The following is a 24,258-nucleotide window of genomic DNA, read 5'->3' as shown; positions in this document are numbered from 1 at the left end:
CTGCACCACCAGAGTGGTACACTGCTTTGTCTATATCACATTTACTGTGAGTGCTTCATTATTTATGAGGAGATGTTTGTTCAGGAGCAATATCTTCCTCAGACTAGACAAGGGGAAAATCAGTTGATCACAGCATTGCGTTACTGGACATTGGCACTGAATGTATTCATCCTGTGAGGTCCTGTGTGGTGTTCCAGTAACTTCTACAGATCTGATCCCCCAAAGAGGAGCCAAGGCATGAGAGAGAGAGAGAGAGAGAGAGGAGGGGAGAGAGAGAGAAAGAGAGAGAGAGAGAGAGAGAGAGAGAGAGAGAGAGAGAGAGAGAGAGAGAGAGAGCCTCCATACACACTCGGTGGCGCTCAGAGGCTCCCTCTTTACTTTGCTGTCTCCTTCTCACTTTCCCTCTCAGCACTATCACACACCTCTAATGTTCTTCCATGTTTGCCGATGTAGCCTATATCCCCTCTGCTCCCCAAACTCCAACCCAGTTTAAGTAATTGATGGAGTGGAGGAAGGGGACTTGCACCCGATAAAGGAGCAGCTGTCAGCAACAGAGTTGCAATAAAGAAAATCGCCCGTGGGGATTGAAACAGAAGGAGACAGGCGGAGAAGGGCGAAGAAAAGCAAAGGCTGTTTCAGGTGACCGTGTCCCGATGGAAGCGCGCGGCATGTGTGATTAGGGAGCACCGCTTCTGGAAGCGCTCGCTTTGTTAAGGTGGATTACAAAAAGTGAACATCCTTCAGAACTGACCGGGTCCGCCTTCGCTCATTTCACTTGACGGATTATCTCAGAACCATGAATGTGTCGCCCCCAGAACGCAGGAAAAACATGCGAGAACTGGCTCTGGAGATTGGCATCCGAGTTCTGCTTTTCGGAGTTTTTGTGTAAGTAAAGCCTCGACTAGCTGAGTTTTCTGCTCTTTGAAAAATCTGTTCTGACATTATCTGCCCTGGCGATCACAGCGGGCTCATCCAGTGTCATGACCGAGTGTTATCCGTGTGCCCACTACACGCTTTAGACACCGAACTGCCGTATTCAGGTTCATTTGCCGCGGCGGGGTACTGGACGGACAGGTTTGTGCCGAGCCGCAGTTCAGCACCATGGACAGATCACTGCTGAACGAATAAGACAGTAGACAGACGCCGCGTTAACAGGTTGCAAAAACAAGTTGTATGTTCGGCAGCATTTTACTTTATTTCATGAATCTGTGCGTCACGATTCTTGGGATATATCCTAGTACCATTTTTTTCTGAGTAGAGATGACAAGAGATGGTTAGATAGAGAGACAGACGCTTTCTTTGACCACTTCACTCCCCCCAAAATAGACAGTGATACAAGGGAGCCCTGACTGCCCAGCTGACACAGTGATACAATGATGAGCACTTTTTTTTCGCAGCATGACACTTTGTGAGAAGGTTGTGCCTCACAGGCGCAGCCCTCAAAACTAACATAAATATGAATTATTAATTATTTGCCTGTCCTGAAGGTAGTAAGCTTTGTTTGCATCATGATTGTGTCACTTATTGATTTTCTGCTTGATATCTGAAAAAAAGCCCTAGGTCCTGTTATCTGAAATGACTGACCTTGCCGCAGCTTTCATTCCATCCATGGAAAAAAAAAAAGAAAAATCAAAAATCAGCCCCTCTGATTTGGAGTGTGTAGCTGCATGCACTGCTTGCATAGCTTGTGTAGATTATCATTAATATCTGTCCTTGGGCTAAGTGGTGTAGCTATGTGTGCTGTCACCCTAAACGGATTATACAGCCAAGAAGAGCCTGATGCTGCACATTCACTGTTAAGGGAAAGAATGAAACATGTCAGAGAAGAGTCATTTCGCTTCCACACTGAAGCATCCTGATGTAGCCCATTGGTGTGTTTATGTGTGCGTGTGAGTCTGTGAGATACACATTTTTGTCTGATTTGTTGCTGTGTGTCAGGGCTCAAGGCCACATAAAAAACGATATGCCACAATATCATCATCATCAGAAACAACTAACTGCTGTGATCTGCCAGAGACGTCCCAGTCACAAAGTCCTTGATGACTGTAATGAATTGGGTTTTAGTCCCCATATTCCCTCCTCAGTACACAGAAAGCAAGCTAAGGCTAATAAACTGTGTTTATTATGGAGCCCCATCAGTAAACATGATCTGCTTTGTGCAGCAGTGTCCCTAAACTGAGCACAACACATAAAATTAATTTAATTTTGCCATACACAAACACAGGGATGCCCAGTGTCAGATGCAACAGTCCACACAACAACACACATGCTTAAAAATAGACACGTCATCTTTATATTTGAGCTGTGACATCTTGGCATCTTGGCCCACTGATATACTGATGTAATATTAGGGCAATGGACACTGGATGATTTATAATGTAGTTCTGTTTTTATTTAGTTTGAAATATAAGTATAGCAGACATCATATACTACAACAACACAAATAACAACTGACTATGCTATGTAGAAGAAACAGTGATTCAGAGACATTATTTTTGACAGAAAAAGAGTTTCAGTCATATATGGTGACAGAGGGAGCATTTGGTCTGATACATATCTTTGGGACTACAGTAACGGTAATTGCTGTACTGAACAAGCTTTTCATCCATCAGATCAGAGACTTGCCCTCTGACCCTGAAGGCCAGCAGTTCCCTGTTCTTGTCTCACTTTGAAGCCTAAGGTGAATGCAGGATAATTGGGGTCAACTAGTCTGTTTTTCTTTCTCCACTGGAGGTGTAAAGGACAGTTTTTAGCTGTCGTCTTTTGTGTCTGCTGTTCATTGCAGGTGTAATTTACTGTCGTTTTATCTGGGGAAGAAAATGGCAGCCATATAGGTTTATGTTTGTTTACCAGTAAGATTTTCCAGCAGTGATTCTTGATTCATTTCTTAATATCTTACTACTCCATTTAGAATCCTATTTCAGTATTAAATTTGGCTGAATAGAACTGATTTTTCTAATTTTGCTGTGCATATTACTTCATAATTGTGAACATGTACCGAGGGATGCTGAAAATGACTCAATTAATCTTTTAGTTTGGTCTCTTAAGCAGATATGAATGCATCAGAGAAATGTCTTTAATCGGAGATCACACACGCAAGTTCTAAAATAATATAAACTGTAACACCAAAATACATAGAGCTTATTTTCTGTTGTACACATACAATACTCGACTGTTTTTTTCCTTCTCTACCACACTTTATTCTCTGAGGATTGAGAATTCCCTACATTATTCACATTCAAATTTTGTAAAAGATGACCTGCCTTTAAGGGAATATTTCAATTTTTTTGCCCTTTCTTGCCAAGCTGACTGTCTGTTCTAGGCCTCAGGAGGTGTACTGACCTTAGCGACGGGCCAAGTGTGTGACGTTAGGTCGACCCTGTGCTATCAAACCGCTAATGCCACGCAGTCATCATAGCTTGGTGAGCATACCAGGAGTCACACATCTCCAGAGAGTGAAGCAAAAGTTCAATCTAAATGGAAATGGGTATTTGACATTTAACAAAGTGTCAAAAACAAAAGCTGAAAACTGAATTAGAAAAAGATAAAGCTATTTTTGTGCGCGGTTAGCTACTCAATATAGGATTACTTTCCTTGTAATCTGCAGCAAAACAAGCAAGAGCTTAGACAAATACCAAGAAGTCATTTCTTCCTCGAGTAGTTGTGAGGCAGAGCTCATGTCCTCAATCAATCAACAAACTCAGTATTTAAGTTTCCCTGCATTTGTTCCTCAGCTCACGGTAGATGATCAAACACAAGAAAATGCATGTAGATGCCAATAAATATCATTTGGCTCAATGGAGAACAGAAGAGAAAGAAAGAAGGACATCAAAACAAAAGGAAGGAGACAGAGGAGCAAGATAAAAATGGAGTACATGGAGTTAGGGAGATTTAGATTGTTTTTAGATTTTGCAGATTAAGACCTGAGGCACGACAGCAGCAAATAAAGAGCCACCAAAACCACTCTGAGAACTCCTATCAGTGCAATCTGAAAGCTGCTTGAGCGATTGTCCATCGCTGATGTAAACAACAAAATAGAGTAGATTTGTTGTCGCCACGGGTAACAATTTGAGCCGAAGCAGAATTGACTCTTTTATTGGTGTGAGAGCAGGGGTTTTCACCCTCTCATGTTGATATGATCTCAGAATTTTAAGGATTTAGATATATAGTAGGTGTTGTCAAATGAGGTTGATTGTGTGTGCTCTAAAACACCATTCATCCCTCAAAACAGTGTTCTGCTCACTGCGTGTCATCCTCTCCTCTCAGAGGAGGGCTTTAGGAACAGCCCTGGGATACAGCCCAGAGCCTTGGCAAGTCTCAGAAAGCCTTGTGAGATGTTGGGGAAGAGGAGAATGTCAGGCCTTTAGACTGTTTAAGAATAAGCGGATTGTTTAGCTTGCATGTTAAGGATGGGGGCTCTTGTGCTTCGGTTTTGAGGAGAAAATCCCGTTGTAGAGGATTGGTTACGGTTATTTATGTTGTGGCTATTGGATTAATGATGAAAAACTTAGAGACAGTTTTGTGGCAATGTGTTGCCACTAAAGGCCCCTTTATATTGTGCAATTTCAGGCTGTTGGAGATGAAAGTTGACAGCTGTGAGAAAAACATGGTAATCTTTGGTTCATCAAACCAAAACGGCGGTCCTACATTACACTGTGAGACATATCCACCGACAACCAATTAGGAGCTTTGGCGACAAAAGACAGCCTGAGGCAAAAATCTGACAGTGTCAGAAATTTAGGACCAAATTTTCACAATATGACTGCTGCTACAACCCTCATCTACAAACAATCCAATCAGAATTCAACATAAAATGACACGGAATACACTTGCGAGCATGACATTTCATAACTGCAGTTTTTGAATAAAGTTTAGGGGGAAAACACACTCATTCTCCTTAATACGTCCATGGTACACAAAAAACAAAACTATGGAGGGGAAACGAAAAAGTGTGACTTTTGTGTGTATTTTCAAAACATAGGAGCACCGCAGACAGATGACGTGAGCTGATGAAATGCCTGAAAATCGATATGATGCAATCTGACGCAGATTGTGACCAAGATTCTATCAATAGTTGTCTAGCACAATGTGACATGCAATAAACTTACACAATCATTGTTTAAGGCACTAAGGTGCAACAACATTCTCATTCACTATCCCAAACTCACAGATACTGGATGTATGTAAGAGATTTGCTGATAAAGAATGTGCTGCCGCAGGCCGCAGATGTGAGCATCACTTTAAATTTTTGTTAAATGGTGTTTAATATTAATTGCTGAAATGTGAAAAGGCTGCTGATACTGCCAATCCCACTGAAAATAGGCTCTTTCAGCTTTTGTTCTGTTTCACCAGTCTATGTGTTTTAGCCCAGATGACTCTCCCTGTGTTGAGTTCACTCAAACTCAAACATCTACCATTTGAAACCAAGTATTTTTCTCAGAAGCTGGTTGACCAAAAAAAGGCAAGTGAATACCAGAGTTATATTCATCTTGTGTTTTGTTTCTGGCATATGTACAATATATAGACAATTGCTTGTCTACTTAAATGCCTTTTTTGCTTGTGAGTTTGTTTTGAAGTCTTTCTGTTTTTCTAGTGGCTGGAAATCACTTCTGAAGAATGTGACACATCTCTACCTAGAGTAATCTGCCGTTTGTTTACCTCTCACTGCCTGTATGATTATTGCTGTGTATTCTGTCTGTATGTTCCTTAATTTTGTCAGCTAACATCTAAGGCACTGAATCACAGGTCATCCAATTTGTAACCCTCATTATTTTAGAGATGACAGAAAACTGAGATTGTAAGCTTGACAAGTGACTGAGGCTGGAATGACAAGGAAAACATAGACAGGATGCTGCTGACACAAATTGATCAGAGAAAACAATTACCAAAAACATTGTGACCTCGAGGAACGGTCGGTTATTGATCTTTGTCTGAAATAGCACCGTGAGAACACCCATTGTTGTACTTGATTATGCAAAATCAACGTGATTAATTACTTGGTTCTTAAATGAGTAGCTGTTGAAAAGTGGCAGTCTATGCAGGGACACTCAATTAAACCAAACAAAAGAAAGACAATTTGACAAGTACAGTTGAAAGCATCAGTGAAAATATCAGGATGGGGAATCAATGCCAGATGTGAGGCTTTTAAATGTGTTGTATGCCTTGTGACCGTGGTGAATTTTGTATCTGAGAGGTCTGTGGAAAAAAATATGGATGGATGCAAAAACGGACAAACAGAAAAGGCCAAGGTCCAAAGATTTATATGAAAATGAAAAACAACTTAACAGGCAGAGAATGAAAAAGAATATAGTTGTTTATGTTTAGCAGACAGATAGGGCAGGGGACACAGACAAAAGGGAGAACAGCGTGGATCAGCAAACTCTGCAGGTGCTGTGGCAGAAATAAATGTGATTCCAATGAGAGCAGAAGCAGCTGACTATCAAATGAAGACCAGGGATTCCCTGACAGCTCAGACTGTCACCGCTCTAAGCTACTCTGGCATTTCATTCTCCACAATCGTTTGATCAGCTCATTATGTCTCGCTGTCCCTGCTGTCATTTATCCAACCTCATCTCTTTATCCCTCCATGGGCATCAGATCACTCCGTGTGTCCTCGTCACCATTTCTCCTTAAAGGAATACAGTGAGGTTTTTGTTGAAATTTCCCTTATCCATTAGATAATGAAAATTTACTGAAAGGACCAAAATCATAGGATAGCATATCATGGAACAGGAGATGCTATTTTTTTTTAAAATGCCTCTCATACTGGCTGAGATAATTATAGTCGTTTTCCAACTGTTATCAATTTGTTCCTACAATACCCAACAGTCATTACTGGCATTGCGTTCTGACACGAACACAAGATTCTGGTGCAACTACAGCAGCAGGGGGCAGCAGAAACAAGCCATTTGGTACTCGGCAGGTAGCTCACACTTGAGGTTTTTAGAGCTTTTTCGCAGACAACAACTGACTGCTGTGGAGTAATAAGCAAGAACCAAAACTGTCAAGTTGTGGGCCAGCTAACCAAAAATGTGCTGACTCGTTGGGTGATATTTCTCTGTAGGTTTGTCACTATAACTCCTTTAACAATACCCACAAATCATGTCATCCATTAATATACACATATTGAGTATAGTGACTTTAAGCATAGAAAATAACCATAAAATAGCTGTTCTCTTGCTTCTGCTTGTTTGAAGACAGATTCAGGTCAGCATGATATTTAATCAAGACAGACATCTATGCATAATTTTGCCTTGAATTTATTACATCATTTCTCTATATTTAGGTGGCTTCACTTCTGTTAGCCTACATCCAGTCTGCACTTACATAACAAGGAGTTTTGGGAGAAATCATAACCATTTTCCAATTTAAAGTCCAACTGAAATTACATTTCATCCCTCCTTGCAACATGTTTTTGAAATGTATTGTTATCAGAATGAAGAAAAAAGGTCTTGGGCGTTGTGGAGGTTTGTTTGATTGACATTAGCTGCTAGGCTACCAGTGATACACCATAGGGTAAGGGGACAAATTGCTGTAGTTACAAGGCATGGACAGACAGCAACAGGGATTTTGAAGAGTAATGACCAAACCAGAATCTAACTGGACCGAAGTGACATTTTCAGATACATTAACATGCGGTAATGTGCTGCCGCTAATTAGCTATGTAGCCTGCTAACTGATGTTAGCGGTGCACTTTTCCCCAGTGAATGTTTATTTGGTGTTCAACAAGCTAAGGTGCAGTACAAGACGTGTGTTCATGTTCGTGAGTTTGATAAGAAGGATACTTTAGCAGGAAAGCTAATGTGGGTTGTTGTTCAGAGTCTGTGGCTCTTATGTTGTGTAGCAGGATGCTATCAGGCTCAGTGTGACTGTCAGTTCTGCCTATGATCTAATATCAAGTTATTGCTTTATTCAAGATTTGATTTGTTGTATCAAACTCCAGTCACTAATAAGCAGAATGATATTTTCATTGAAATAATGTAAAATCATAATCATGAAATCAAAGAATTTAAAATATAAAAACCTCCCTTTTGGTGTCTGAAAGTGTGGAGTTATAGTGACATGTATTTAAAAACTTCTAATCTACAATTAATGACTTTTAGAGCTGTAGTCTTCCTCCTAAATCTGAATTAATTCCCAGCCCATTGCTATAGCTCTCATTACAAAATGAGATTAAGACAATTAATCAGAAGCCACCATGTTTACAGAGGTATTTAATCAATCAAGTTCAGTCATTAACACTGCAGTCACAGAAAGGATTGTTATTATGCTGGTAGGTATTTTATAAATGACAATTTCATACGGATAATCATATGCTGGAGTTCAACTTCTTCTGTCATATAATTACATTTTACATACTCTGACCCTTTGGAGGAATTTCTTGCTGCAGCATAGTATACTGTTAAATAGTTGTTCAACATTCAGTGTCTGGTGGTGATCAGATTTTCAAACAGAAGAACTTGTATCAAATATTGATGAGGGCAATAATTTATAGAGATATATTGTATGCTGTTACATGTAGGATACATGCCATAGTCATTCCATTTGTCTAGAAATGTTCTGTAAAAATGGTGATTTTCCTATAAGCCTATATATAATGAAGTATTTGAACCATGACTGGTGCTCAGGCAGACTGAGGAAATTCTGTAGACCTCGGAGGTGTGGATGGGGTGAAGAAGTGACAGTTCCTGTCGGAGCAGAGATGAAGATCCCTGCACTGCTTTACACTTCCTGCCATCATGATAATTCTATTCTTACCCCCAACACCCCCTCACCCTCTCTCTCACCTTCTCTTTCTGTCACTTCATCTCTCCATTGCGCCTTTCTCAGGTATTTTCTTAGATATGCTCCATTACTGTCATTTCCAGCCACATACTCTTATCTGTACAAAGACAGATGAGGGGTTGAGGAGATGAAAGAGCCTGCCTCCATTTAAGCAGTCTCCTGGCCCAAATCTCAAAAATATATAACAAGCAAGCCCCTCGCCTTCTGGAGCAGCCTTCTTCACGTCTATGAGTGTGTGTGTGTGTCCCTCAGCCCCCTGGGTTTTACTGTCAGACCAGACTCTTTCCTTGATGACTCCTCTGTGGTTTTCCTTCAGACAGTGGAGCGATAGCTCTTTGCTTCAGCAAGGTGAAACACATACAGTGTGTCATAGTCAAAAGGAAGTAAGGGGAAGAGGCACATCTGACAACTTTTCTGACTTTCTAACTTTAAGGTAAACAACCGTTGTTTTATCAAAGCAAAAAGTTCTGTCAAAGAAGAAAAAATTCTGCGACCCATATCAAATGTATTTATTATAACTCCAACAGACAACATACAGGTATTTTTAGTTTTGACAGTCTGGAAGAAGCACGTATTGAACAGTGGACACCACACTGAATGAATATGACTAGAGTTGTGTCAATAGATAAAATCACGCAAGAAGAATTCTTGTGTATCACTTTACCAAAATGAAAGTGAGTACTGTTCAAAAACAAATATCTTTCCTCCTATGGATGGATGGATTATAAAATAATAATTATTTTTCCAACTTACACCTATTGTGCAGGTTGTCCAAATTTCAGTTGTAAAAATCTAACTAACTCAAATCATCTTAACCAAACAGAGCGAGGACTAGATCAGAACTTCACACTTCATGACTGCCAGCTAACATTGGCCCAGACTAGAACAGACTCAGTCAAACTTCACTTTTTATTCTTCAAATTCAAGTATGACATCAAGCCCCTGCACACTTCAATGGTACACACACACAGGTGTTTTCACTTGACTTGTGTCAGGACGGTGTGGGTAAAGACTTCTTGATTGAATTGCCTGTGACTCCTATTAGTTGTGTGGCACCTGCAAGGGTGGGGTTATGCTCACATTACATGCTACAGTGGCCCAAATCCATTTTTTTTGCCTCCAAGTGACTCATGTCTGATTTTTTCACAGAAGTGTGAACAAACCAAATCAAAGTTTTTTATATCAGATCTGGGCCACTTGCAAATATGGTCTTAGATCTGATTCATAACCAATCTCTGGCTATGTGACAGCTGTCAGATTGGAATTCATGTTTTTTTTTTTTTTTAACATCTCACTTCTCTGCACATTCGCATATCGCCTGTCATCATCATTCAGTGTCAACACCTCACAGCTCACTAAAAATAAACATGTTGCCTTCTCGCTCTCACCATCTGTATTGTCTCCTGACCTCCACGAAAAATAATTCTAGACATGTATGCAAGCACAGCCATGTCATCCATGTTTGTGATTTGACTGTTGCACAAATTACGTTATTGTTCTTGTACACATGTTGCTCACATTTCAGTTAAATCTGTGCATGCATGGCTGTTTAGGGCCTCAGTGGTGTTCACACAAAAGAAATGTGAATGTGAACCATCAACACATAAAGATTTGACTGAAAGATCAGAATTGAGCACCAAGGCCTGTAATGTGAGCAAAACCCGAGTTCTTCCAGAGTCTTTATGGAGTTTGTGATCCCCAGAAGTTGAAACAGCACTATTACCTTGTTACCTATCTTGTGTTCCATAAAAGTGATGGGTGTCGGAAAAGTTTCTCCAGGGAAAACCATTCAGAAATAATTCTTTTTGATCCTCCAAAGTCAACAAAGATTTTATAAAAACATCTTAGCTCTCTTTTTACAAATGTCAAATCTGCAGCCAGAAACCACAGGTGTAATATTTGACAGTGACCTCACGTTTGAAAAACAAGTTACAAAAGTAGTACAGTCATGTTTTTATCAACTGAAGAGCATCTCAGAAGTCAAGTCTTTTCCCTCTCAACCTGATCTTGAGAAGGTCATTCACGCTTTTATTATCATCTCAGTTGGGTTTTTGTAATTCATTGTATTCAGGGTTAAGCCAAAAATGGTCTCACACCTTCAGCTGGTACAAAACACAGCTGCGGAGCTTTTAACAAATACCAAAAGACAAGATCATATCACTCCTGTTTTAGCCTCTCTACACTTGTTACCAGTCAGTTTTAGAATCGATTTTAAGATTTTATTGCTTACCTTGTACCTTTCAGCTACACTGCTGAGTTATTACTTCCCTGCAACACAGCCTCAGGTCTTCAGACAAGGCCCTTTTGGCTGTGTCTAGGTCAGACTAAAGGTAACTGGGCTTTCGTAGTCAAGGCCCCTCAGCTCTGGACCCCCTGCCTGAAGATCTGAGGCTTGCAGAAACATAGACATCTTTTAAATCACTTTTCAAAACTTTTTTAATCTTTTTAAAAAGGCCTTTATTTAATTTATGTGACAATGTTTTATTTCCAGCATGTCACCTGTTTTATGACTACTTTTGTTTTATTGTTTTTGTTTTTGTTATTATTTATATTTTTTATTTGTATTCTATTTTAATGTAATTGTCATTATATTTATATTTTGCCATTTTAACAATCCATGTCATTGAGCAAATATGCACTGGAACTTAAACACCTAAATGAAACAGACCTATAATTTATGTTACACACAAATACCTCTAATATTATGATATGATTTCTACTCCCAAGCCATTTTGAGAAAAATCATTAAGAAAGTAAATATGATGACCGGTCAGATAGAAGCATTCATAGTTCATTCATAGTTTTATTCATAGTTTAATGACAGATTCTTTAAAAAGGAGCGGATTGGTTTAAACTCCTTTTTTTCTGTTTAGCCATCAATCATTTCCCCCACACATGTGTCTGTTGCATGTTTGTTTTGGAGACTATATTCTGCATTTGATTGACATCAGAGGCAATTAAAACAGGGGGCACCTGGGTTGGTTGAACAGATTTCTGGGGGCTGGGTGTCACTCCACTTTTGCAAGCATCCTCCACACCTCAAAATGAGGTTAATCAAAGAGATGAAATGAAAACACCTGTGTGAACATGCAGGGTCTTTAACTCAAGGTGGATTCATCCTAACAGTGCATCCCCTGTGTGTATGTTAATTGTATGTTCAGTGGGAATATTTGCGTTCTTCCTACTACCCACAGATTTTGTTTATTTGCACATGCAGATTTAACAAAAAAAGTAATATAATTTTCTTGCAAATGAGACAAACAAATCCCTGCTAAGGCAATATCACCCTCCTCAAGAAAATGAGGAAAAAAACAAGATGACAAAGGATTATTTTCTGGGAAAAAATCTAAGTGATATGAAAACTCATTACAGGGAAGAGTGGTAGGCAGAAGACAAAAGAATAACCAGGAAGGGAAATAAAATGAAATCAAACAGCCATGAAACTTGAACAGCCTGAGGCAGGATATGTGAATGTGCAATGAGAAAACATTCAATATATACACTCTTAACAGATCAGCAGATGTATTGTGAGTGAGTATGACCTCCCCTGAGTGTGGGAGGTCATGCACAGTTAGAGTATGTGCATCTGCCTTCATAGTTAGTGTGTGTATGTGTGTGTGTGTGCAGCTATTAGCGTACCTTGGCTTCTGTTGCTGTTAATGGCCAGCTTTAACGCTCTGTGGGGACATGTGTGCTCCACCTTCCTTTGAAAGAACAAAGAGCGCAAATCTGGAATTTCTCTCCTATTGCTGTCGACTTTGACATTTGCCAGGATGAGCAATGACCATGACAACACTGATAAATGTCAGCCTGGTGTCATTCCCGTGTCTGTGTCCAACATCATAGCCCACAGTGTGGGTAATCAGGGTGTCTCTGTCTATATGTTCCATCCTCCCTTCTTCTGTCTTTCTCTCTGACACTCAAAACATGCCTAGCTTAATAACCCCTACACACAACCAAAAGCACACACACACACACACACACACCTCAGAGTTTCTTTATACACCTATTTTAAAGCTTCTGCCTTGAGCTAAACAAAGATTCCCTAACCTCTGAGATGACCGTTGATGTCACTTATTCTGCGTGCAGAATTAATTATCTCTGCCTGAGCAGGCCTGTTTTTATTTTTTGATAATCATCAGAACTCAGATTTGACCTTTGTAGATAAAAACATTTTCAAGGTTAACTGATAAAGACGTACAGTAATTTCCATGGGTATTCACCCTTCAGCAACTATGGTGTAGCTAAAGGTCGCAGGATAATTACATAACACTGAAGTGAATGTAGCTGGAATAAACTCTTGTCCTAAATATATATATGTATGTAGTTATTAAAGGAACAATCCACCATAAATCACTTCAACACTGTTAATAAAGTTGTTGTTGTATCTGGCAAATGTGGGCAACAGTGGAGTTTGAAAGCAAGAGTGTCTCTCTAAAACATTGATGATTATAATCAGGTTTTGCTTCCAATTGCTCAGAATTGTGGAGCAAATTATTATTTTTTTTTAGAGATTTGTCATTTTGAGATATTGTTGAAGAGAGAGATCTCTTATCTCAAATAATAGCCTCAATAGGGTGAAATTTTACCCAAATTAGGCATTTTGAGTTGAGTTTGAGTGCAAATTATTTTTTCTTACCAACACTGCAATCCACAGTTAAATGGACAATACCCAAACAATAGGCATGAATTTACTGCATGTACAACAACACATCCTCATAATTAAATGACCACATGGGTCAATTGTACCATGTACTCTCAAATGACCCATAGCAGTGTTGTCTAATGCGTCGCCTCTACTAGTGCTTTCCAAAACCATTACAAATTACTGTAAAAAAATAAAGATGTTTTATGGTGGGACAACGCTGTGGTTAGGTTCTGTTTAGGTTTAGGCACATAAACCTCTTTGTTAAGGTTAGGGAAAGATCATATTGTAGGTTAAAATGACTACTTCCTTAAAGTCGGGCAACCTAAGTTGTCATGGCAACAGTAAACACCATGACAATCATAGTTACGGTTTTTAAAAAAAGTGTCCTGACTCGCAGTTGGAAATGTGACACTTGTGGTTGGAAACAGGAGGCGAACAGTGGTCTCCTGCAGTTAAGTCCACTTTTTGCTATCTATCTATCTAGCCATCCACCCAACCTGCCTCCTCATAATATGGAAATTTGTCACCTAATGTAGATGACATCTGAACTGCGTCACTTCTCTGGGTCATAATTACTACGGCTGCTAGATGGCGTCTGTCACTCAAACGTAACTATAGGTCGTTTTTTCTAGTGGAATTTTCTACCTATACTGTTGTTTTTATTCTGAGGACAGGCTGTTTACAAAATTATTCTACATTTTGAGAAATATGCCTATTTACTTACTTTCCAAGAGTTAGATGACAGGATCAATACCACTCTCATGTCCAGGCCCAGACTGGCAATCGGGAGCACTGGGACTTTTGTCCAGTGGCCTGGCCTGCTAAATGGCACAAAAAGCCTGCCGCAGGCCACAGATTTTTTTTTTTTTGACCCTGAACGCAACACTGCCCTGCGTGCAGTGCCAACCAGGCGCTATAAAAGTAGAGAGCGAGTGGAGAGAGAGAGAGAGTTGTTGTTACACGTTTCCTTTGGCAGTAGTGCATTTAGTACGGCTAAATGACTTGGCAGCAGAGAGGGAGAGAGGGAAAAAAAGAAAGATAAAGCTAGCTAGCTAACGTTTGCTACCTAGCTAACGAAGCTAATGTTACTGATGTGTCATCATCATCCATTGTCAATATTAAAGCTGCCAAGAAACTGGACAATCAATAGTAAAAGTGGTAGTTCTATTTATAATTTCCTCAAAAACATTGATGGCATAATTGGCATATCTAGCCTAGTTAATGTGGTCAATATTATTTGAAAACTCATTTGTTTTGGAGAAAATTTCAGTCAGTGAGTTCATACTTTGAGCTCATAATTTGAAATTATTGAGACAACACAACATCTTCTGCCAAAAAAATTGTTTTAAACAGGTGTATTCAAACTTCTGATGGGTGTATATCAGTAAACAGAATAGGGTATTGTGCTCTTGCTCTTTTCTTTGAATAAATAGAGAGAGTGGTTAACTGTATTATATTGGTACATTAAAAGAAATGGCGCGCTCTTGCTTTTTTTCTTTTTGAAGGTGGAGAGAGTAGCATTTGTGCCACAGCAGTAGTAGTAATGTCGTCTCCCTCCTTAATGATATGTACCTTTGGTTTTATTTGAGCCCATAACAGTACATTGTACTAAGCAGTTGTTGGCTCACTAGTTTGTTATTCATATGCACTAAAATTCACCAGAATGCAGGACATCAAGTCTTTGTAACTAAAATTTTCCTAGCGGGCTATCCCCAGACCCCCATTTATAAAGTGGCCTGACTGGGGCTATATTCGCGCTATATTTCCCGGCCTGAATGATTTTCCCAGTCCGGCCATCTCTGTTTTAAGTACGGAGCTGGAGCCAGGAGGCGATTACCCTAGCTTAGCATTAAAAACTGGAAGCAGGGGGAATATAGCCAGAGATGCTCTGGCTATACAGAAGTACTGGGAGGGTGTTTAAACTTTTAATTGTCAAAAAACAGATACAGCACATTAACTATCCCTAAATCCACAAATTGACATTTTTCACATGTTTCTTTATGTACAAATTAAACTAACAAGATACATAATTTTAATTAGAGAGCTTAACATGCACTTAATGCACAGACATGAGATTGATATTGATCCTCTCATCTAACTCTCAGAAAGTGTTTTTCCCAAAATGTTGAGCTATTTCTTTAAATGCAGTAGTTTGGGTATTGCCAAAAGTCATTGTGAGAAAATGAGTCAGTCAAGTCGTAGAAAAGTGGGTATCAAAAAAGTTAACTGCAACACTTCATCTCAACACATTTAAGTCACTGCAATATAAGAGCATCCAAGGGTGACATTTTGCTCTATACAGCGCAACAGAGAAAGAGACAGCTCAATAGATCTGATGAGCCGACACCAATGGGCCGTTAAAGTTGATGCATTTACTCAGCAAGCTCAATGAACATAAGCCTTGGACCTGTGGAGCATTTGCAAAGCCTGCTGGCAAATCATCTGCGCGTAGCAGCTTGGCTCCTTGCTTTCCTGCTGTGGGTGGGAAACTTATCTCTCCATGCCCCCCCACCATGCTTCCTTGATTCCTCAATCCCCCTGTGTCCCCTGGCCATGTCCTAACAGCTTCAGACCAGTGCATTTCCTAATACCTGCCTACAGGTTTCTGACCTTTCTGAAAGTGTCTCCAGGGCGTTTATCGTGACCAGACACCTGTAGTCAGACCAAGCCATCCCTCATTTTGCTTCTCATTAAACTGTGGCTTCTTTAATACGCCTTATTGAATTAGCCAGTGTGAATGGCTAATTAAATAAAAAATTTAAAAATGAAGCCTGTCCTCCATATCCCCCACCAGCAGTTTGCGTGACAAGCAAAGGATGGCGTTTTCTTTTTTTTCCTCTCCCCTTTAGCCAACTTCAGAGGGGATATCTCCAGGGAAGCCAGAGCAAGCTGAGTGTCACTCAGCATCTATCCTGCTCCCCTCAAGTCTCCCCTGCCTGTGACAGGATCGGTGCTGTGCATTCCTGACACGTTTGGTCAAGGCCCTGACAGTAACCACTAATACACACACAGATGGAGAGAGAGGGGATGTGACATTTATTGCACACGCACAATTCTTACTTGCATAGCAGAGTAAGTATAAAGAAGACACTAGGATCTCAGTAATTACCTTGATTCAATGTGATCATATTAGCTTTGCAGTTTGCTGTATGGGAAAATCCGATGAGGATATTAATATTATGAGTGTATTTTTCCCCAGAGCAGGCGTATGAATGTTGTTTGCACTTTCGTTCTGTCTCTAATAGCCTTTATAGCCTTTAAATCTATTGCCATAAACAGCCTCTCTTCCAGCTTTATTACCTAATGTTTCTGCACATTTCCCTGCAGTTTATTCTTTTTAGCAAAAAAATACAGTCTCATTTCATAATTTTAGGTTTCTCAAATCCAAATGGAATCCACAAGGTTGATTGTTACTTGCCTGATTGAAACTTCTGATCCTAAAATGCGCAGTTATGCCTCAGCCCCTTGATAATCAACACCACTTGTACACAAGCATTAGTTGTCAATGCAGCAGTGTGCTCTGGTTTATGGATCCAATAATGAAGGAAATAAAGCAGCACAGTTAAATCAAGAACGTATCCTCAGTCTGTCAGTGCTCTCCCCTCTTTCTCCACTATGACCCACACCTAATCGAATTGCAGCAGCAGAAGCGCTTTATTAAATCACAGATACCCGGTTGTCTTTATTTTAATCCAGTTGTGCCAGAAGAGTAAGATTTGATTTTGCTGGAATAGCAAAAGCATGATTTTTTTTTTCCTGTGCGTAGTAAGAAAGTAATTTAAGTGAAACCCTGTGCTGTGCAACTTCCTGCAGTGTTGAGTGTATAAGTTGTGGATTTGTGACAGACCGAGGCTCACCTGCTGTGGCTGTCATCCATCACTCATTACAAATTTCTCTCTTGTAGGTTAAAACATTGTAGCAGCACATTTCACAGGTGCACAACTCTAGAAGGCTGATGGGAAGAAGTAACGCTATGAACGCATGTGCATTTACTGTATTCCTTTAAGACCTGAAAAATCTGTTTAAAACTGGGTTCATGGTGCATTTTAGGTATTTTTTAGGTACAGCTGTGCAATCTTATGGAACCCAATTCACAGTAACCCGGCAGCTAATATTGCCTTTGTAATGATAGTGTGGGGTTTGCCAAAATTGTTCAACACAGTACATGCCAGAAAGTGCATAAAATGTGCACTTTTTACTAATATTACATTACTCTATTCTACTTTTAACTTTATATTAATGGCAACCTATCTTGCTCATTTTCAAAATCCTGTGTATCCTGCCTGTCTGGTCCTTCATGCAAATTAAAGCATTAATATGTGCAATGTGTGTGAAGTGAGGTCGAATCAGCTTTATGAGAATTCTTCAAAAATCCATAAATAGAAAAGGAAAGTGAAACCTAGCAGACTGAGATCAAACACTTTGATCAAGCGCATCAATTACATAGAATTAAAAGCGGATCTTTAAATGTTTTTTTAAAATGTCAGCATTTTCATATTTTTGAAGGGCTAGTTTTACAGTCTGAGCCTGACCACCCTTTTAATTTGAAACTGGACTGTGCAACAACCAAAGGCCAATGCTCAGAGAATTTAGAGCTTAGAGGTGTTGAGTGGCTGTCAAAGCAGTACGTTGCTGATTTGGCCTCTCCAGAACAACCCGTCTGTGTGCCAGCCTCCTCTGGGACAAAAACTGGCCAGGAATCAGCCAGCGAAGAGTCTGCTCCAACAGTGTCTGCTCTCTTGCTTCATATCTCTTAACATTTCTCCCAGAACTTCTCCATATTTTCATTTCTACCTATATTTATACTATTTTTTTTTTTTTATCATATTTTTAGTTATAAAACATATTGAGGCCCAAGCTTTCATCATCCACCATTATTTTGCTTTATTGAACAGCCCCAATTCTCCAGTTGCATTTGATGCCATGTAAGAGGAGGAATGGGAATTCACCAATGGTAAATGAACCAGAAGGTGCACCGAACAGAAAAAGATGGGAATTTCCCTCTGGCTCAATACAACCTCTGATCCTAATCACTTATAAATCTCATAAGTCACTTTTCAATAGCTCCTTGCTGTATGATTAAATGACTGAAGTAATAAGTAAGGGGTGACATGTCGGCGCCATCAGACTGAGAGAAAGGCAGTGATGATTGCCCACCTCTGATCTGGTGGGAAAAGTGATTTCAGACTCTGATGTGGCAGATGGTCAGCTCCAGTTTTAAGTCCCCGAATCCCTTCAGCTCACTCCTGCGGTTTTAACCCAGCTGATGGGTGCAAATGCAATCAAATGGACACAGTGCCTGGCAATCTCATCTTTTTGAATGTGTTCATGTGTTACAGCAGGTATTGTAGCAGTCGTACTTGTGAAATGCTGGTGCAAAGTGTGACACAGTGAGCTAAACGTTCTAACCCTTCCCACTTAGGAAGGGCGACACTTGCCCTGGGCTAGCTGTAAGACATTTGAGCAGACCTCTTGCTCTGTGCTTTGCGCCTGTGTGTCGAGAACATTGTAAAGCTCCCTGATATTTTCCATTCCCCTTGAGGGGTGAAGGTCATACGCTCTGTCTGCTAAGTGAGCGATGCAGTGTAAGAGCTGCACTGTGGCCTCCTGCACCTGTAGATAAATGCTGTGTGACTGTAGTTTAATAATAGCTTTGGGCGTTTGGCTCCGGCTCGGCCAACCCCTGCTAGCAGATGTAATGCGATCAATACTGATCAAAACTCTCAGCTTCTGTTTGGATATATCTATGATAGGCTGGTGCACGAATACATTCACACCAACACATGCACACGCAGAGACACACAGACATTCAGCCAAAAGATTACTTTCAGACTTAGTTTTGTGAAAATGGGAGCTTGCCTGAAGTTAATCCAACTAAGCTATTCCACTTTTCTGTATGCCTAATTGCTTCGCAGCATATCTAACTAACTAAGAAGGAATTCCTCGACTTTTTTTTTTTTTTAACTTTCTGTCACAGTGGCACAGCTGAAGATATGTATTCCCGAGGCCACAGTCGCAGTTTCTTCCCACAGTGCATTGTAAATCAAGGGCTTTCAAATTAGCTGCTCGTATTGTTCTTGATGCTGTTGTGTGCTAAATCTCCAAAGTGTTTCGGCAGGGACGATGAGAGAGAGGAGATCTTGAGAAATAATTCAGTTTTATTTCCTCGGCTGCGGCTGTGCTCGTCAGATTTAGAATATGCGTCAAACAGAGATGGATAGGAATTGGTGATGATAAATTGACCCAATTGCAGAGCTTAATGAAGAGGAACAGGGAAGAGGAAAAATGCAAAAAAGTTCTCGAGTTAGAAAAGGTCAAATGTAAAGATTTAAAGCCAAGATAAAGGCTTGTTATAGTCTGCTCGCTATGGGAATTAATGTGGATGTATGTGGCATTCCTTTTGTCCACTGAGCATAAATGACTCTCACAATTAAATTATTTGCAGAAAAACGAAGCTACCCATCGCTATGAATCTCTAATGTTTTTAAAAAAGTTTAATGTCAACATGGGTTATCTTAAGAACTTCACATATTTACCTTTAATACTTTGGTTGTCAGTTAATGTATAATGTTTTGGCCTCTATAGAAACTAGTATGCTTTTGCTCAATAATGTCTGTAAACAGAGCAAACAGTAGATAATAAAACAGAATGAGGCACTTCCCAGGCAGCCAGCAGGAGGTGCTGAGTTCAGGGCCTTTTGTGTGCCTTCTGTTTATGGGCACTTGGAGAGCTCATCTGCTCTGGCTGGAGTTCGTGTCAGAAGGGCTCTGATCTCTTTGGGGCACCGATAGGAGTCTGGCTTCGTTTAGACAGTTTAGATCTTTTATTTACGCTTGTTTAGGTGCATTCTGGGAATATTATCTACATGGTTTGTCTTTGTTAATATCTCTCTGTCTCCTTATCTCTTGTCTCTTCTCAATGCCTCTATAGCACCTGCTTACACAGTCATTTACAGAAAGTGTCAAAATCTTATCACAGGACATTAAGCCGGGACTTGAGCATAAGCCACAAACAATAACCAGAAAGGACACTGATGTGGTTGTTACACTGATTATGTCAATTCTGAGTTAGTTTCTACTATCATACATCCACGTTACCACCCTCCACAAATTTTGTGTCTTTTTTTGAATCAATGTGATTACAATTATTCCACAGCAGGATAAATAGGGGCACATGCTGTGTATGTCATTATCTCTTCAAGCTCTATCATTAGCTCTATCATTAGCTCTACTGATGTGACTGTAATCCACATTGTCCTTCCTACTTCACACAGGAAATGTTGCCTCTGCCACCAGCTGCAAATGATAAACTTCCTACTGCTTTCATCTCAGCCTCTAAATTACAATAAAAGTAAAATTAATTTCCACAAAGGCCAGGCACATTTATCCATGTGGTCGGACTCAAGAATGAAGGTATGATTAATTCCAACTGTGTTTGGCGTTTGGAGCCTGAAGTCCTTAAAGTATGTCTAAACCCTATTGGAGTCTTTCTTTTAATAAAGTTTATAGTTGGAAAAGAGAAGATGAGGCAAAAAATCTCAATCTTCTTCAGCCAAGGGGAATCCTTGGAGAGCGGTATTGATTTGTTGGAGGAGATTTGATACAAGTTCTCCAAAAGAAGGGGGAATATTATTACATGTCCAAAAGGCATTTTAATTTTGAGCTTATGAAAGTAATCATCCACAGCAAACAATATTATGGTGAATGTGCCTGTTAATACAGTGCTAATTTTGAAATTTGAGGTTTTCGTTGTCAACTTAAGCTACATCTCATTAAATTTTTCATATCAGCTCAAATTATTTTCCTAAGCTGTTTGGAAAAAAATGTTTTTACCATGATGAACAGTAATAACATGCTGTCTTTTCTAACGTTTGTACTCGTATGAGATGTTGGACATCAAAAGCTGATAGAAGTGCCAATTTTTTGATAATGATCGACATATTTCTTTTCCTACTGCAGGAATTTAGTGCATTCTGACATGAACCCATGAAAGCAAATATTGTGCAGATTAATTTTTATCTGTGTTGTTACCTTGGGGAGTGTGTGTCTCAAACTCATTAAGATGTTAGGGTTGGATGCAAGATAAGCCTTGCAGAGTGACAGGTAGACCACTGCAGTATTTAATGACCTGGGAGTTCCATGTGTGTTGGTTAAGGAGGGGGTCTGCCTTGACTGACTCTATCTGGCTATGCTCTATCTCTCTGCTTTTAATCCCTCGGGACTTAAATAACATTCCTTGTCACTGACTATCTGAACAAAGGAGCTGAAGAGAGGACAAGCTGGAGTAATTCGTGAAGCATATTGTGTGTCATTAGCATGGTTTAATTTATGCACCATATACCATAAATGTTGCCGAGGTGAATCTCAAACACAGACTCAGCAAGGTGTAAAATGAGCTAGCACTGATTAGGCTGCTCTCTTGCGAAAACATCATGACACATTATCAACAATAAATAGACTTTCCAGAGTGTGTAATACACTGCATGTCTTTTCGGGAGATTAAGAAATTGTAATTGATTTTCCAGTCGTTTGAAGAGAGGGAAAATAAGAAAAAAAAAAAGCTGAATATTCATCCATTTTACGTAGGAAAGGTTTACAGAAGATTTATGTGCCTTTCAGCTAATGGCCGCCTTCAAATCTCCACAGTTAGATTCACACTGAGAAGCTGCACATCATCCAAGATATCCAGCACACTTCCGCGGCCGGCCAGCGAGCAGCTCCACTGGAGCAGATGTGTGATAAATGCCTTGCTGAAGGGCATGTGGGTTTTTGGGAGAACATTACTCAGTCATTATTTCCACCTAGATTGAAGCAGTTCATCTGGAGAGTAAACTGCTGGACCTGAGGATTCTTCCTTTAGGCAATAGCCTCACCTGCTATCATTTATTTAGGTCTTTTCCAATTTTTTTTCATGATTGTAAGACATGTTGTAGTAATTTAGAATATATTTGTTTTTTGGTTTAAGCATAAAGTAAGAATGTTATAGGCTAGATTTACTTTGCTTTAGCTACATCAACCATTACTATTTAAACTGTTGGTCCATTATAGTTTTAGCTAACTAACTATTCAGTGCCTCTAACTAACTATTTAGGTTGGTTTGGTCAAGTTGGCATTCAGTACTACCACTTGGTGGACGTTTCAACCTTGTCCATTACCTTTAGCAACCATTTATCCATTACATCTAGTTCAACTTATCTAATACTTTTAGTTATCTTTAGCTATCTGTTTCAACCATTTATTAATTACTTTTAGCTATCTACTATATTTATCCATCACTTTTAGCTACGACTATTTAAATTGTGTATTCACTACTTTTATTTTACTGTTTGTTTGTTTTTTGCTGTTTGCTGTTTTCAGGGTTGTCTGATTTTTTTGCAGTCATTTTGTGGGTGTGACTGAACTTTTCATTTATTTTTGAGCTTATGTGAGCTATTTAGTCAGTCAGTCACTGTCAGGCACACATACAGAGAGAGAGAGAGAGACTAACCTAAGACTAGTCTTGCCTTCCTCCGTCCCCTATTTCAACATAATATATCCCCAAAACACAAAATTTTGCTAATCATGTTTGCTGCTTGTTACTAGAAAATAATATCTCAGCAACACTGTAGCTTTTAACAATATTTATGCTGTAAGTTTTGGACGTTATGCCCCGAGGTGGTAACTCAAAGCCCAACTGTAGAACAGAGCAGCCTATTGAATTGTTTTAGAGTGCGGTGACAAAAAGCCTTTGCTGAGACGACAGAAAACAAGGTCGCGTCTGACAGATCACTGGGTGGCCAGGGAGAGGCTAGAGGAGGCAGGAGCATGCTAATATGCTCCCACAAGAGTGTGAGACATTAGGGCTCTTCAGTGCAGGTGATCTCAAGTGAAGTCACCCTGCTTGTGGAAGAACCAACAGGTTCACACTAAAAAGTCATGTGATATCTTATACTGTACATTGTATCCTGCACTGTATGCAAATGCATCTGATAAATGTCTTAATATAAATTTAAAACGATTAACTGATCCGTTTGTTCTTTGCCACAGATTTACAGAATTCCTGGAGCCCTTTGAGAGAGTGATTCAACCGGAGGAGCTTTGGCTCTATAAGAATCCTCTAGTTGAGTCAGACCACATTCCCAAGAGGGTCATGTTCGTAAGTACCTGCTGTCTAATTATGCTATCCTCTTATTACAAACTTGATTGCCACTAAATTATTGTTGTTTTTTTCCATGAACCGTATCCTCTGCTTAATTCTTAGTAATCTGTGTGGCGCATAAATCCTTCATTTAAGGCAATCAATACTATGAAGCCTCTTCTCTCCCCTGTTGAGGTGAGGCCTGAACTGCCTTGATAGATATAAGTGGGGCTTTACAGAGCTGTGGTGATTAGCACTTCTAATGTAAATATCATCTCTTCTTAGACAGAGGTGGGCAGTACAGGGTTAAGATGAATTTCTAACCAATACAACACTGACTGGAAATATTTTTCCTCTGGCTCATGCTGTAAACACTGAGCAAATAACCTACAGTAAAGAATCTCTTGGCAAACACTTCTACCCAGCACATATTCAAGCGTCTGTCCTCAGCAACCACCACTGGCTTCAATACACTTAAAATACAGCCTTCTGGGCATTGCAGAGCTCATTCTAATATTGCTGTGAGTCATACATTGCTTTCACACTCAGATGGTGAACACTAGATGGTCCTATTTTCAAAGAGTGATTATGGTTAAATAGAACAACAACATGGATGCCCAAACAAAACCAGCTGTTGTAAAAACAAAACCAATCTTTCAATTATTTCCATCTGCCACCAACATCTAGACCTTCTAATGATGTGCAATTTT

The 24,258-nt window shown here is 39.7% G+C and overlaps 1 protein-coding gene across 1 annotated transcript in view; it reads left to right on the top strand.

Moving 5' to 3' along the window:
* Positions 1-695: 695 nt before the first annotated feature.
* The window catches only part of plpp4 (phospholipid phosphatase 4), a 49,356-nt gene continuing 25,793 nt past the window's right edge, over positions 696-24,258 (top strand). The window contains exons 1-2 of the mRNA XM_042433698.1: positions 696-885; positions 23,458-23,566. Of these exons, the coding sequence (XP_042289632.1) occupies positions 797-885; positions 23,458-23,566 (198 nt within the window). The 5' untranslated portion in view covers positions 696-796. The remainder of the gene's footprint in view (positions 886-23,457; positions 23,567-24,258) is intronic.

The sequence above is a fragment of the Thunnus maccoyii genome, chromosome 14 (assembly GCF_910596095.1).
Source record: "Thunnus maccoyii chromosome 14, fThuMac1.1, whole genome shotgun sequence".
NCBI classification, from domain to species: domain Eukaryota; kingdom Metazoa; phylum Chordata; class Actinopteri; order Scombriformes; family Scombridae; genus Thunnus; species Thunnus maccoyii.
Note: the sequence above shows the minus strand (reverse complement) of the source record. Positions and strands in the feature narration are given on the sequence as shown.